This window comes from Empidonax traillii, unplaced genomic scaffold (assembly GCF_003031625.1).
Source record: "Empidonax traillii isolate 1590-97213 ecotype Southwest subspecies unplaced genomic scaffold, ASM303162v1 scaffold626:size867168, whole genome shotgun sequence".
Lineage (NCBI taxonomy): Eukaryota > Metazoa > Chordata > Aves > Passeriformes > Tyrannidae > Empidonax > Empidonax traillii.
This window is the reverse complement of record NW_020955819.1, coordinates 465,382-481,545: the sequence shown is the minus strand read 5'-3', so window position 1 is coordinate 481,545 and position 16,164 is coordinate 465,382. Positions and strand designations below refer to the sequence as shown.

Here is a 16,164-nt window from a genome sequence, read left to right as displayed (position 1 = left end):
AACTATTCATATGTTTTTTGTCTTTGGAGTATACCCAGGCACTCCCAGGACCATTTCTCTTTGTGAAGAAATCAGACAGCACTGTGGAATTACATCAGATGTAGCCTCGACTATTTATTTCTATTGTTGTCAACACAACATATGCAAATTCTTTTGGGCTGCCAACTCTCATTTCTAACATCAAGGAAACTGAATCATGTACCTTGGCCTAAAAAGCTAACACAGCTTGCATAAATATAGTTTGATAATGTCCTTGAGCTTCCTGAAGACACAAAGAAGCAGTAACAGCATGTACTTTTTTTTCTTTTTTTTTTTTTCCTTTTTTTTTTTTTTTTTTTTTTTTTTTTTTTTTTTTTTTTTTTCCTTTTTTTTTTTTTTTTCTTTTTGAAACGCTATGCCATCATTGACCATTTGTACTTGGCTGAAACTGCAGCACTGGATGCTATCAACAAAATAAATAAATAAATAGATGGTTTATTTATTAGTGCAGTTCAACTAATGAAGCCAGGTTTCCTATCAGGTTATATCTTGTAGTTCAATTCCCTCACGTCTAATGAAATGTGAGCTCTGCTCCTGACCTTGCAAAATGCTTTTCTCCTATGTGGGTTCTCCGTTGTGCACCAAGGGATATGCAATCTTTCCCACAGTGGTGGCACTAATTCAGGGCTTTCTCCTCTAAAAGATCAACTAACTCAAAGAAATTTGTCAGAAGTTCTCTGTTGAATTTGACTGAGATTGGCCAAAAATCCAAAAATATTGGAGAGGATACGGAAATACGCTTAGATTTTTCTGCCCAGAGACATAAAGGCAGCAGCAGTCTCATCTCCCTGGGAACTGTGCTAAGTAGTATATCTTTATTTCAAGAAAACAGAAAAGGTCAGTGTGCTATTACCTCTCATCTTTTAACTTCAATTGGTTGATTCATTTTTCATTAAGGGCACTGGACAATTGTTCGGGGCAAAAGCAGCAGAGAACATAGACAAGTCTGATAGTGAACGCTTCCCTTTGAGGTAAGATATGATTTCATTTTTATAGCAAAAAACTCACGAGAATTCAATAAAACTTGACAGAACAGTAGGTTTTCTGGCAGGCTGGTTGCAAATCTGGTCAAAGGTGTTTAAGCTTTCACAATGTTTGGTAACTTATTAACAATGTTTGACTTTATGCCTACAAGACAACTGCTGAAGTAATAAGTATGAACTGTTACTAATACATTAAAGGTTTCTGTATTTGTTACAAGAAGTAGATTAATCTCCTGTTGGGGGTGGGAGGTGGAGGAGCATTTCAGAAAGAACAGCATACCATAAATGTACAGAAGAGTTACAGCTGAAGAATTTTGTCGATTGTAAAATACGAATGCCTCCCATACAGAAAAGAAACCATCAGTAAATTAAGCTACCCCTTGTCTGAAAACAGCATGAATCAATTACTTAAGATGTGTTCTCTGATCCATTGAACACAATTGCTCAATAATAAGCTAACTTTCCTAATACAAAAAAATACTGCCCAAGTCCAAGATTTCCTAAAAGACCAGTAAACAACATGGCCTGGTTTTGCAAAACCGGTGCTGTAAGAAGGCTGGTGCCCTGTGCAGGTGTGTCTGTGTTGCAGCACTGGTGTGCTAACGTCACGCCTGTACATCTGCCTGGGGCCAGGGATGGAAGGAGGCAGCATGTTCACAGGGTCTTACCACCCCAGAGCTGCTGGCCTTCTTGAAATTACTTGGAGCAGCCTTTCAATACTTAAAAGGGTCTATAAAAAAGAGGGAGAATGACTTTTCACTTACGTAGATAGTGACAGGACAAGGGAAAATGGTTTTAGATTAAAAGATGAGAGATTTAGATTAGATTAGTTAAGAAAAAATTCTTTACTGTAAGAGTGGTGAGGCCCTGGAACAGGGTGCCCAGAGGCAGCGTGGATGTCCCATCCCTGAAAGTGTCTGAAGCCAGGTTGGATGGGGCCCTGAGCAACCTGGCCTAGTGAAGGGTGTCCCTGCCCATGGCAGGGGGATTAGAACTAGATATTCATTAAGGTACCTCTCAACCCAAACCATTCTATGATTCTATGAACTTGACACTTCTCTTCCGTCACAACTGGCTGAAATTAATTCCAGGTTCAGGAGCTAATGGGGGGGGAAAGTGTCATGGTGTTGCTTGACAGAAGGACAGCACACGGACAACCTGGGGGCATAAGCTTTGTCTTCTAAGGAAGTAAGGTTGAAAATACATTAAAAGTATTTGGGGCAGGCCATTTTATAACAGATGGTTGTCTGGATCTGCATGTTTTTAGGCCTTCAGGTACAAAGTTTCTTTTGAACTAGGAAAAATCCACATGTAGTTTTCTAAAAAGTTTATTTCAGTTTTTTAGAACTTCTGTCATGTTTAGGCCAATGGAATTGTGCCATATCTGGGTAAATTCATGTTTAGCTCCTCAGGTTGAAAAGCTGTTGTGTTCTGGAAGGTTACTACATACATGCAATAACTTTGTGTTCCCACACTGCTCTGCCTGGGTAAAATGGCCACAAGTAAAAAGCAAACAAGGACTTTGGGACCAGACAGGGGACCTGATTTTCACACTTGCTGCATATCCAAGCAGCTGTAGATGGCAGTTCTCCTGGGCCATTATTTTTGAAAACAAGTCCCCTTGTCTAAGGCCTGCAACCTGCAACCTGCAACAGTCATTTTGAAAAATCTCTGAAAATACTCACTTAGGTTTTTGCATCCATAGTATTTTGTTTCGGCTTTGAGTTGTGTTTGCCCTTTGATTAATTCTCTTTTTAAAATCCTTTCCTGTTTTAATTGGCTTATAGAAAGATTTTAGCAGATTATACTGGAAAAAAAAAACAACAACAAAATTTAAAGGTTATTCAACACATTTAAATTACCATTCTTGAGCATTTGGAAATTCATGTTGTCTTGTTCCATTTTAAAATACCGATGGATTCTGTAACTGAAAACCATTACTTACAGTGAAATTTGTTAAAATAATTTGAGTTTAGTGAAGTTTCCATAAAATTGAAGGTATTTTCATCCTTGACTTAAAAATCTCAAATTACAAACATGAACAAATGATACTTTGTTGGTGGTGGGTTTGTTTTGTAACTAGGAAATCTGTAGAATACTTAAAGAGTATTCATTTTTCCATTTTAACAAATTTCTGCCTTTCTCTCAGATTGTTGTTTAGTCTCATAATAAGGCTAGTTTCATCTTCAGGTTATTAATGAAGAATTAGTAAGGAGCTGCAGTTACTTTAAACTAAATCTTTGTTTGAAGATAAGTAGACATTAGATTGATTTACAATTGCTAATTTGCAGTAAGACTGAAAATTCTTGAGTTCTTGGTACCTCATTTAGGTAGTCTTTTTGGTTTTTTACAGCACTTTATTTACTTTTTAAAGGTTGTTAGTATGTTTTTTAAGAATTACATAATGTTTTTGATTTCTGATTGATACGGCTGAGGATAATTCCAGCTGTTGAAGAACAACTTCTTTCATTGCACAGATACAGTAGCATCCACAACGGTTTCCTTAAGCCCTCACACACAAGAATATGAGTTTTATGCTTGTAAATCTTGGGAGGATGTTATGTACTGGCACCCTCTTCCCTTCAGGAAGACAAACAGTCACAGCATGTTGTCTGTGATGATCCTTCTTCCATTTAAGGAGAGAAATGGGAGGAAGATCCAGAAAGAAATACTGCCATAAAGGACAAAGAAGGGTCTTGTGAGCATCACTGATAACAGTGATCTCAGATGGGACACAGGAGCAATGCCTTCCACATCCTGTTAACCCAAGTTCTGTCCCTCTACTCTGTTCTGTTGAGACCCCACCTGGAGTGCTGCATCCAGCTGTAGGGTTCCTAGCACATAAGGGACATTGCCCTGCTGAAGGGAGTCCAGAGGAGGGCCATTAGTTTGATCAGAGGGATGGAGCACCTCTCCTATGAGGAAAGACTGAGAGAATTGGGATTATTCAGCCTGGAAAAGAGAAGACTTTGGGGTAACCTAATTGTGGCCTTCATGTTGTCTTGTACCTGAAGGGAACTTACAGGAAAAATGGGGCAAGGCTATTTACAAGAGCATGTAGTGACAGGACAACAAATGGGTTCAAATTGAAAGGGAGTAGGTTTCGATAAGGTATTAGGAAGGAATTCTTTACTGTGAGGGTGGTGAGGCACTGGAAAGTTGGGGATACCCCATCCTGGAAACATTTAGGGCAAAGTTGGATGGGGCTCTGAGCAGCCTAGTCTACTTGAAGGTGTCCCTGTCCACGGCAGGGGGACTGAAACTGGATGATCTTTATGGTCTTCTTCAAACCCCAACTATTCTATAGGTCCCTCCATGACTTTGAGCAATCTATAATGGGCTTCGGTGAAATCAGCCTTGGGCCTTTAGACGGCTGTGTGTCGGGACTGCCCCTCTTCCTGGCAACGGGGCGGGGTTTCGCTGTGATTTTGAAGCTTCAGGTTCTCCACTAATGGAGCGGAAATACAGTTTCTCTGGAGCTTAGAAGTAGCAAAAGGTTAAATTAGCAAAATCGAGCAGCCAACAAACTGAGGACAGACTCATGAACAGGTAGGTACATTTGCCCTAGAACGGCGTAGTCGAGCCACGTGTGTGTCAGGTGCAGCCGGGCTTCCCCCAGCAGCAAGGCCCGGCGGGATTCCCAGCGCTGCGGGAATCCCTCCTCCACAGGGCAGGCCCGTTTCCCGGGCGGCCCGGCCGGCAGAGGTCCGTCCCCCTCGATCCGGGTATCGCCGCCCCGGGGCGGCCCCGCCGCCGCCCCCTGTGCCGCGGCGGGATTGCTGTGGGGCCGCCCGGGCACGACGCGCCGCCGCTCCCGGACCGCTCCGTTCCGGCCGTACGTACGTACCGGGGCGGGCCGCGCTCGGAGCTGGCGCTGCCGGGGCCGGGGTCGGGGCCGGGGCTGGGGTGGGCTGCGGGGCGGCGACCGCGGGGCTCCGGCAGCCCCTCGGTGCGGTGGGGCCGGGGGGAAGTGGGGCGGCGCTCCGGCCTGACAGCTGGGTTTCCGCCTCTGCAGTGGCGGAAAATCCGATTATGCGAGTTTCTCGCATTACAACAAACAAATCCCGGGATGCCCGGGATGGTTGGAAGGGAAGGCTGCGGACCTGCCCGCCTGCCGGCGCCGCTGACACCCCAAACCCAGCTCCGTCCTGGTTTTGCTGTCTGGTGCACACACAGAGCCTTGTGTTGTAGAAACTGCGAGGGTTGTGGTGTAACTTAGTGCCTGCGGCAGGCACCAGCCTGCTCAGCCGTACGCCAGTGGGACGCCAAAGCAAAGCAAGTCGTTTGGGTGGAGTGAGGGAAAACGTCTTAAACTCTGTTATTGTTGTCTCGTAATTTTAGGAGCGCGCAGAAATGCCTCCCTTCGAAAATAAAGGACTCATACTGGGTGTAATGGCAGGGACTGCTGGATTAAGCCTCGTGCTGGTTTGGTACCACAAGATCCGAAAACGTGTGGCAGCTGTGCGAGTACGTGCGTTCCAGGATATAGGTAACAGTCTGAATTCTGTGGGCTTGCAAAATGAGGCTCCTAATGAGCAAGGAGCTGTGATGGTTTTACATGGGAGGCAACTGCAGATACTAGAGAAACTGAATGGCCTGCTACTAAGTGTGGACGAACTGAAGAGAGAGGTGGAATTTCTGAAAGAAGCTATTCCAAAGCTTGAGGAGCTTGTTCGAAATGAGCTTCAAGGGAAAAGTGATATTCAGAGGGTTAGCCCGTCACATAGAGCAACAAGGCGGAGAAAAGCTGAGACAGCTTCTGGTGCAAGAGAAACTACCAGCTCTGAAGAGGCGGACAGTGAAGGAGGGTGAGTTAATAGTAATTTGTATATACAACAGTACACATGCAGTGCAAATTGCATCATTACCTATGCGTAATTGTAAACAGGAGCCCTTTTAAAGTTTAATGTAGATTTTATACTTCTCTATATTCCGTAGGGAAAAAAAAAAAAAAACAACCAGAAATTCAGAATAGTAGTTTTTGAGTCAGAGAAGACTCTTGGTGACCCTGTCTGAATCTGCACTATGGCTGAAGTTGGCTTAATGCCAAGCATAATACAGATTTCTTTTTTTTAGGAGTAAGTTTGGTAATAATCTGATGCAGCATTGCTACATAGCTATGCAATGAGAGGCAAAGTTCAGAATAATGGTGTAATTTTGAAAGTGCCTCTGATAAGAAAGTACTCTTTTGTCTTGGTAGAGTTAGTTCAAACTGTATGAATGCTCTTGTGCTTGTCATGATAATTGTTTTCTATGGGCCTCACAGATGAGTTACTGCAGTGTTTTGCCTGGAGGTATGGCTTACAATGAAGGCAACGTCCCAGTGCAACACACGTACAAGTGACAATGTTTATGTGTATTTGTCATTGTATACCCTTTCTCGTGGCTCAGAAAGTAATCACGAGTGATTTAGGGTACTGACTCAGTAAGGTAATAAGTTCCTAGTTTTGTCCCCATCTTGTAGTCCCATTGTGGTTAATGGGATCTTTTATACTTGTGAGTTGAGGAACGTACTGAAGGATCAGATGTACCTGAAGTCCAGGGGAGAGACTCTATTTTTGTCTTTTCGAATGTTAACTAATATACCCTCCAGTAGTAATGTAAAAATGGTGATGACATTACTTTCCTCTAATTATGGCTTTGTTTTGGTATAATCAGATTGGATGCTTCTGTGCAATTTAATAAGTGTATGTTTATTTCAACTGAGTTTTTTGAACCATTTCCTCATAGTGTCTTACATATCTGCATGGGCAGCATTATGTCTGCAAATTGCCTACTTATGTCACCTCTTTTTGTTAAAGATATATTAATTAACTGTAATATTCTGAAGCCAGTAACATAGTGCATATGATAATTAAATGGAATTCTGGTTTTAAGAGTTTCTCCACATTAATTTTCTGTTCCTGTGAACAGAATTTCCTGTTATGTTACATCCCAGCCCACATGCTTCACAAGTCTCAAATTTGGTAACATATTTTAAGACTTGTCAGTTCTATTATGAACTAGCTCTTTATTTTAAGTATTCAGCATTGGTAGAAGTATTCAAAGATATTCCTCCTTCATCTGGTGTAGAAAAATTTTGGTTCTATTAGTTTCTCAGATTATTTTATCCATTGATTGGTTTGCATAGGCCTTTATGCTATACCTAAAATATTTGGAGATGTAGATGAGGCTAAGGGACCAGTTTATGAATAATCCATTGATGTGATACAGAGGTTATTCCACACCTAGCATTTCAGAAAATCCTGTTTTTTGGTCAGGAGAGGTGTGTTATTCTTTGAGAACAAGCCAAGGAAACTTGCATGTTCAGGTTCCTCTGTGTGACGCAGAAGCTGATGTGATGATCCAATGGAAGTGATTACAGTGTTCAAGAGCGTTGAATGTGTCCTTCTCTGACAAGTATTTGTGTACAGTCGGAAGGAAGGAAGATAGTTCAAGGTTGTAGTTAGTATTACTCATTTGGGGATATGCTTTTCCAATGCTGTTTTTCAATCCCTTTTGAAAAGAGATGGTTTTTTCCAACTAACACCTTTTCCTTGATGTTCTTGTTTTGCATATCTTCTCTAAATTTAAGATATATTTAATGTAAGTAATTTGTATTTGCATTAAGTATTTGTATTTTTTTCTTCCTCCTGCAAATAAGTTGTTAATCCTAATGTGTATACAGTTGCAATGTATATAGCTTTTTCTGAGGTCTTCTGTAACTTTAATGACTGTGATGCATGTTCTGTGAAGTTTACCAGGAGAATCAATAGTAACACGTTCTCTTTCCAGTTAATGTACATCACCACTTCATGTGCTGTAGGTATAACACCACGTGCATCGTTTTATACTGTTCTGATGTGAATTCCATACACATTAATGCATTCAGTTGCTAGATTGTGTACTAGAGAAATGATTTTGCTCTTTGTTACTCATAAAGCATTGTTTCAATTTGTGCACTCCATCTAAAGTGCATGCAACGTGTTTCACTGCCTCAGCAGGATTTTCGTGATATAGAAGATAGCATTTTGCTTGTTTATGCACTTCTGGTATTAACTGACAAATGGCCCGATGCTGGCAATTGACAGATAAAGTAATCTGATGAGTTTTATGGATTTATGCTGGATGACTATACTGGTTTCACTTTGGTAAACTTCTGGAAAAGCTTTTAATGCTTCCACATTTTTTTGTGAAATATTTGAAGGTGCCAGTATCTGATATCACCTTCACTGTTTTGATCTGCTGTGGTTATATTTTCAGTGTCATTGTTGGTATTTAACACCTTGGGAAGAGAAGCATTCTGTTTTGCCTTTCAAAATTACATTTTTTGTGTAAGTGGAAAAATATCATATGCTTTTTAATAATTTTTTTCTGCATTCTGTTCTTGCTGGTTTATTTCAGTTTCCATCATTTACTAGTGAACTTCTAACAGCTGAGAATGGGTAACAAGCATTCAATCATTTACAAATACAATAAATTGTGTCTAGATGATCACCTGGGACGGACTGTCACTGAATTCTCCTCTTTGTGATTTTAAAGTTGTTTCCTCCCTGACATGGCAGTGATGAGCCCTTGACATCAGTGTCACGTTTGTCTCCAGTCTTCAGCTGGCCCTGTGTCCCAGCTTTTCAAATTGCAGTTGCCATCAGTCTCCACAAAGAATCACCACAGTAAATTCTTTTCTGACAGATGTTCTGTTTTTTCTTGAAATAGTTTAACTATTCAACAGGAAGAAACGTTTCCCTTGCCTCCTTCTGAGTGTCACTTCACTTAGCATTTTTTAATTTATTTTGCTACTCATTTCTTTTAAATGCAACCTTCAGTTAACCTAAGAATCCACTTTGCCAAACTCTTCCTCAAAGGCAGCTTACCATTTTTGGTGGATATGCACTTTGCTGGATCATACAGTGCAAATCTGATCCAGATCAGCCTGTGATATATAATCTCCTTTCTTTTGAATTGGCTCGAGCAGATGAGACGGTGTTTGTGTCAGCTTCTGATTTTTCTAAGTTGGCAGGGAGACAACAGATGATATTTGATCTGTCTAAAAGATGTAGTGCTGTGAACAGAGGATACCTGGTTAGGCCCGGTGTCTGCCAATTTGCAGGCAATCCAGCTCAGTTTTTTAACCACCAAAGTGCATTTACACCACAATGGTGTTTTACGCTGTGTGGCTCAGGGTTGTTTTTTTTTTAATCAGGTACTGGGTGCTGGGATTTATTGAACTGCTTAACCATAGTGGGGTGAGCCTCCAGCACAGTTTCCATTTGTTCTTTGAACTTTGAACGGTTCACTATGATACAGCGGAGTCCTGTTGGTTGATTGTTGCTCCTTACACTCTTATCACAGCTTTTCTCTTTTGTTTAAAATCTATCGGTAATAAAGGTGAAAACAAGTTGGCACTGACTCTAGACAATTTTTAAAAGTTCTTCCAGTTTCTCAAATATTGGTCAATGTGTTTATCATATGTAAATACTCACTTTTCTGTTTATCGTCTGATAAAACCTCTTGCAGGAAAATACCAGGTAAAATTGTAGATATCTGTTACATGCAATATTTGTAAAACAAACCATAATGACTCTTCCTTATTTTGTGTTTATTTCCATTTTGGATTAGTGTCATTAGTCCATAGACTGTGTTAAGAAGAATCTCCACTTCTGTTTGGGATAGTAGTGATTTTAAGTGCTTTAGAATGAGTAGATGTGTAAGACTGTTAGTTGCTTTGTTGAAGTCGGTTATCAATCAACAAATAAATTGAAATTTATGGAATGCTCATCAAGGTTTAAGATGGTCTGGTCCATATTTAAATTCTTTGAAGATTCATAAAGCAGATAAATAGAGGAGGTAGGAGAGAATTTCCCAGGACCATGGAGATAAGAGAGACTGGAAAAGAAATTACCTGCACTCTCTGCTCTTTCTCAACACAAATGTGGCCTGGAGATCAGATTTCTGTAGGAGAGATGGGTTTAGGAAAGGCTTGATGCAGTGTGGTCTGATCTTGAAAGATTATTCTTCCTTGATATTTTATAATTAGCTCCTTAGGGGTTCACATCATCTGTTAGATAGTGACCTACTTCACACTTTTTCTATTTGAGTCTACCAGTAAATACTCTCATATGAGTTACCTAATGTCATATAAATTTGATGTTTGGCCTCAATTTGATGTTTGGTCATGACAGTTTGATACAGTGCTGCTGGAAATCTCTGCTGGGCTTGTTTCGACTGACAGCCCAGTGGGCTTGGCTGTCAGCCCAACCTTGACCTTTATATTTTTGCTGGGAGAGTAATGTTTTGTAATAATCACTTTTGTCTATTATCTAACCTTGGAACAGTAGTGAATTTTAGCAGATGTTTACACAGCAAAGATAAAGAAGACAACATCAACACTGACTCCCAAACACTGATTCTGTACTTTCAAATCTACCTGATTAGGTAGCATTTGATGCAGTGGTCAGATTTCTGTAAGGAAGGAAATTGCCTTGACTGCTTAGCTGTTGCTCTTTTATATTGTCTAGTGCACTTAATTTAGGTTGGTAATTGCACAAATCCTCAGTGTAAATTTATCTTTTAATTAGAGAGAATGGGGCATCCAAACCATGGGAGGAAAGATACTTTCCAAACATACTTTGCATCATAGAATTATGCACTGGAGCTAAAAGGCCCCACTCCCAAAGAAATGCCGTGCACTTTTGATAAAGTTAGGGCTCTTACAAATTCAGCCTGTATGTGATGTAGCTCTGCAACCACTTCAAAAGAACTGTGGAAGAACAAGATGCTTCTGAAAACGAAAAGAAATGTTCAGTGACTGAATATAGTCTCTGCAGGATACAGCATAGGATGTGTCATCAACTTCAGCACCATCAAGGTTATGTAAAACAAATCTGTAGGAACTCATGACGTTTCCCATCTCTACTCTGCTCCGTTATGTTTTTCAGTTTGAACAGGCACATGTGGTTTATGTATGTATTGTTTTATATAAAAGTATTTTTGACTGCTCTTTCCCATATTACTGGGTTAATTTTGCAGCAAAACTGTCATGCCACATCTAGCACTTCTGTACCTTGATAAGGCATTGTACTTGTTCATTTGAAGGCTATAAATGTATCTGCTCATGTTTCAGTTACAGACACTTCTGGAAGCAACACAATGAAAAAAGGATATTTAAAAGCCAAGATTAATAACCTCCACTTATACCAGTAGCATTCTGCACTGATTCTATTTCTGAAAAAAACCCCACAGATTTTATATATTTTGACTGTCATGGCCTACTTTGATTATTCAGTTACTTAATGTGTGTAGTACATTCCACGCTTTTTGTGCTCCCAGTAACCACTTAAAAAAGTCTCTGAACCTGATACCTTTACATTATTATTTCTCCCCGGAACAGTATTTTCAAAAGTGGAAATGGGGAAGATGAGGCTTTTCTTTCCATTTTTAGTACATACATGAGCAAAAAGCTACCTTTTAGAAGCAATGCTGTCAGCTGCTCCTCTGTGAAATTGGAGTACTCTAATGTATGCTCCAGCACTTTCGACATTAGGGCCACCTGCTTATCTCTGCATGGTATTTATGCTTTTGTAAATATTTCTTTGTCCTTGGCTGCCTTGTGCTGAGTACTTGTGCACTAGGCATAATTAATTAATATAAGCTCTTTCCCAGTTTGAGATATTCTGAACCTCAGAATGCTCAAAAGAAATAACGAATTGATAGCAGAGGTGTTATTTATGTTGGCTTATATTTAGCTCTTAAAAGTGTTTGACAAAATATTGTATAAATGATTCTTACAACACTTGTATTTTGGTTAGTAAGCTCATTCCTATTTCAAAAATGGGGAAATTGAAGAGTTGAAAAGGCCTATTCAGAGCATGTCTTAAAACACATAGATGATTTGAAGTGTTCTGTGTTTGAAACACAAGGCTACATGTGTTTCTAAGATATATCTGCATTTTTTTTTAATGGAGTATTAAGCAGCAGAACAGTTTAATTGCATGTTATGTTTGGAGTATGATTGTACTGTCCCTTTGAAGATAAAGCTTTTGTAATAATAACAATAAGCTTGATACCCTGAATAAAAAACTCCTTTAAGGTTGCACAATTGGGATAAATTGTGCTCTGAAATTTTTGCTTCTGAATTTAAGAATGCTTTGCCAATATTTTTGTATAAAAATAGTTATTATTTTCTGTGATTTTTAGTTATCTTACAGCTCATACTGATTCTGAAGGAGACTCTGAAGAAGAAAAGAGATGTATGAAACCACCCGATGCCATGGTGAAATCAGAAGAAGAAGAAGAGTTATTTAATTTTTTACAGCAGGTGGACAATTTGCACAAGGGTTCAGAGGATGATAAAAAGGAGGCCTTCAGACTGCTGCTTGAGAAAGATAACGAGGTATTACGGGTTAACTTCACATTGTGTTGCTATTAACTTATGCTCTGCACCACTTTTAAGAACTTAATATGAGCATTAAAATGCACATAAAGATGGAAGATGACATTTCAAGCATATTTTTGAAATACAGTGAAAAAACAGTATTTCAAGATGGTGTCAATATTCATATTGTGTGGGCATAAAAGTTCTACTATTTCATATCCCATTCAGGCTCAATAACTTTGAGGCTTTGTTTGATGTAGATATTCTTGCATGAAACAAAGAAAGATGATGGGCTTTTTTCTATGTAAATGATATTTATTTTTACTGGTTTTGGAATAGTCTATGTGAGAAAATCCTGTGGAATTAAGTAGTAAACAGATATACTGTTCTCAAGAAATTGTAACTATGAGCATCTAGTCTGCTTATCTCTGATATCCTTCATGTGAATTTTCCCTTTGACTTTCCTGTGCACATATGTAACTCCAGATAAAATTTAAGAGCGGTTTGTTTTGCGGTGCTTTATTCAGTGTACCATTTTCTTCTGGTTTGGCAAACATTAGTTCTGATTATATTTTCATTTACATAATGGAATACCCAGAAAGGTAGATAAGAGATTAATTGTGAGTGGGTGTAGTGCTTATGGCCTCCCTAAAGAAAACACACATCACTTCATTCAGGGATCTGTTGTGCTTTACTGGATTACCTTTTAAGTTTTTATATTAAAAATTTTAAAATAATACTTATAATAGTTTATACTATATTAAGTTTTTATATTTATATTTTTAAGTTTTCATATTAAACTGATTCATAAAATAAAACCTCTTTAGACAGCCTAGGGTGTTTCCAAATTCTGTGTTCTTTTTTGTTAATGTAAAATTGGTCAATTGGTTCTCACATAAACTAAAAGTAGTATGTAGATGGACGCAAAATAAACAAAAAATTATACCATGTTCTGAAAACTTGTTTTAAGCTTTACAAAAGTAAACTGTTTAAATCACATTCTGATCAGTTTAATTATGCAGCTGTGATCTACTTTCAGTATGAAAACTGTGTGGACTTCCTGTGGAGACTTGCACGTGCTTATGGAGATCTGTTTGAGATGACTACTGATGCTGAAGAGAAGAGGAAATATGTTATTGATGGTAAGCCGAGGAAAAATGTTTATGTAGAACGCTATCTGAATGTAGTGAGATATGCTTTAAACTTTGGTTAAGTTTTCCAATGGAAGGAATTCACAATCCGTAGAAGTGGGAGCATTTGTACTGTAATAGTGCTTTGTGCAATAAACCACCACAGTATACGACTTCAGTTCGTTTCTTCCTTACTGAGAGATCCAAAATTGGTGAAGGAGAAGTATTGTGCGTCATAATCAAAGGCTGTTGACTCTGGATAGTGCCTTAAAATCCTGTGTTTTGTTGAGAATCAGGTGGCTACAGAACGTGAAAAACCCCAGAAACTGTCAGCAGTTTCTTAATTACATTTTTGGGAGAGCACAAGGAATAAATAAATGCTGAGATGGGTCAAGGTTTGTTTTTCTGCTTTCCCGTGGCAAGGAGCACTCCTGCATATACTGTGGTGGGGTTGGGAAATAAACTTTGTGAATCTGGAGGAACTGTTGACCAGAAACAAGTGTGTGACAACTGGTATTGCTTCTAGACATCTCTCCCTGTGTATCCTGTTTGACAACTTAATCTCCACATTTCTTCTTCAGAGCACTTTTTCTTTGTTGCATTAAAAAGCATTGCCCCTTCCTTTGCTGTCTGGATGCATATTGGCTGGAGGTACAGTTTATGTTTCCCTTTTTTTGTTTTGGACTGCCTTTGTTTTATTACATTAAAACCTACATCTTCTCTACCTGTGTCAGTCTCCTCCAGTCAACGCACTGTACCTAAAATAATCCTTTTTGCCTGGAAGTACTTCTCTCTCTCTTCTGTTTCTTGATTGCCTCTCTCCTTTTTTGCTGCACCAAATCAGGTTTTTAAGTGTATTCCAAGTTCGGGTTATTTTGTCTTTTGTGATACTTTTTGTCGACTTTTTATTCTGTCATCATTGACAACATCACAGACAAAGAAGTCTGGATGCCCTTTGTCGTCCTTAAAGACAGTGTCATGTCTTTGTGCTGTCATCACGTACTCCATAGTCAATCTCAGCTTCTCCTTCCTTATTCCTATCTTTTTGTCATCTGCTCAGGAAAACTTGCGATGCCTTAGCTACTTAATTGATACTGTCTTTGCTTTAGTAGGAGCTTGGTTTTTTTGTACAGAAATCTCTCAGTGCAGTGAGGATTATGATACAAAGTAAATTACAACAGTAAATTCTGTTGTTGTAGCCTTTGCTTTTACCAGTGACTACATGTAGCCTCAATTGATGGAAGATAAGGGCATAGCAAAAGACAGAGAGGTAAAGAATGATGGAGTGAAAGTGGGTCTTAGGTGTTGAGTAACCAGCCTAGTTTGGCTCATTCCCGTGGAGTAGGGGTGGTGGTAGCTTTTGTCATCTCAGTTTTTGGAAGTGGTGCAGAGGGATTGAGGCTGCGGGGGAGCTGGCAGTATTTTTGTGGTTATTTTTCATTCCACTGGGTTGGAGGGCTGTGTATGCTATTCTTTGTTTTTGTGAAGTTAACTTGCAATACCGAAATGTCAGTGTGGCTTAATTGGTTGCAGCTGAGACTCTGCAAACAGCAAGCATCTCATCTGAACTTCCTACTGAGAGCATGGGTTTGATCAAATCACCTACGGTCATCTTTATTCAGTTAGTGGAACATTTAGTCAGTTAAGTGAAACTTGAGGGAAGTCTTTGTGCTATAAAGGAACTTCAGCTAGTTTATTTGTGTACCCAAGTCAGAAAACAGCTTTGCTGGTTCTTCTAACAGGTGCTTCTCCAACCTGATGTTACAGGTCTTCAGTCTTACAGACAACACAGTCTCCTCTGGCAGTCCAATCCAATCCTTCCCTGATTTAACTGCATCTGAATTGGATTTAAATAAAAACTAAAACTAAAATAAAATATAGATATATGCGTGTGTATATGTGCATATATATATGTATGGAAATGTAAATGATGTAAGGCCAGCATGTTACATTGTCCATCTAAATGTTTCTAAGAACAAGAAGCAATTTCTTTGCTGCTAGAGTATATCGGGTGGGTTTGTTCTTGGGAGTCACCTAAACTGTGGAAGAGTACAATAAATCCTTTAATATACTGTGCTCCATTTACAGGAAAGATTAAAGCTGAAAAGGCTGTTCAGCTGGATGACGGGAGTGCTGAGAGTCACCAGTGGTAAGTTTGAGAAAGTGTGCAGTTTGAAAAACTTGTGTGTATTTATCAAATCCTACAAAACCCCCAGCCTTCTCTTGCTCTAAATAGCACCCAGAGCAAGTTACATTTATTATACTGCAGTTTGATATCAGTTTCATAAGTTATTCATTAACATTTTTTCATGACTTTATGGAACTCAATTATCCCCAGTTGCAGCTAAAAATTACATTGAAGTATTCTGTGAAGTATTTACTATAGAATGTGAAACAACTCAATAACCATACTTCAATATGATCATGTATTTTGTCCTTTCATTTTCTTGTAATAATCTAAATTCTAATAATTAAAAATAGACATAGAGGACTACGGAAATTTCAATTAACGTCTCAATTTTTGTTTTATCATATAATTTTCCTCCAAGGTTGAGGAGGTTTATTTTAATTTTGTAGACCTTGCCAGAACTAACAAACTCTGCAAATGTAAATATTTTTTATCAAATCAACATTATCAGGTAAAGGATAATTCTGCTGA

The 16,164-nt window shown here is 39.0% G+C and overlaps 1 protein-coding gene and 1 long non-coding RNA gene across 6 annotated transcripts in view; one reads left to right on the top strand and one right to left on the bottom strand.

Annotated features, from left to right (window-relative positions):
* On the bottom strand, window positions 1-4,908 carry LOC114065184. Of its 2 annotated transcripts, none has more exons than XR_003572888.1 (3): window positions 4,870-4,908; window positions 2,708-2,829; window positions 1-442 (listed from the first exon to the last, which is right to left on the bottom strand). It is a non-coding gene; the product is annotated as an uncharacterized LOC114065184 (long non-coding RNA). The 2 variants fall into 2 exon arrangements; XR_003572889.1 differs by lacking the exon at window positions 4,870-4,908 and adding an exon at window positions 4,156-4,196.
* Window positions 4,455-16,164, top strand: part of RMDN2 (regulator of microtubule dynamics 2) — a 45,356-nt gene continuing 33,646 nt past the window's right edge. For 2 of the 4 annotated variants that reach the window (XR_003572887.1, XM_027898866.1), the window contains exons 1-5: window positions 4,796-4,861; window positions 5,364-5,830; window positions 12,198-12,393; window positions 13,415-13,517; window positions 15,594-15,654. Coding sequence is in view for 3 of the 4 variants with exons in the window: in XM_027898866.1 (XP_027754667.1) it covers window positions 5,376-5,830; window positions 12,198-12,393; window positions 13,415-13,517; window positions 15,594-15,654 (815 nt within the window). In the remaining variant the exon portion in view is untranslated. Of the gene's footprint in view, window positions 4,572-4,793; window positions 4,862-5,363; window positions 5,831-12,197; window positions 12,394-13,414; window positions 13,518-15,593; window positions 15,655-16,164 lie in introns of those variants that run through there. The other 2 variants (XM_027898868.1, XM_027898867.1) reach the window with 2 other exon arrangements.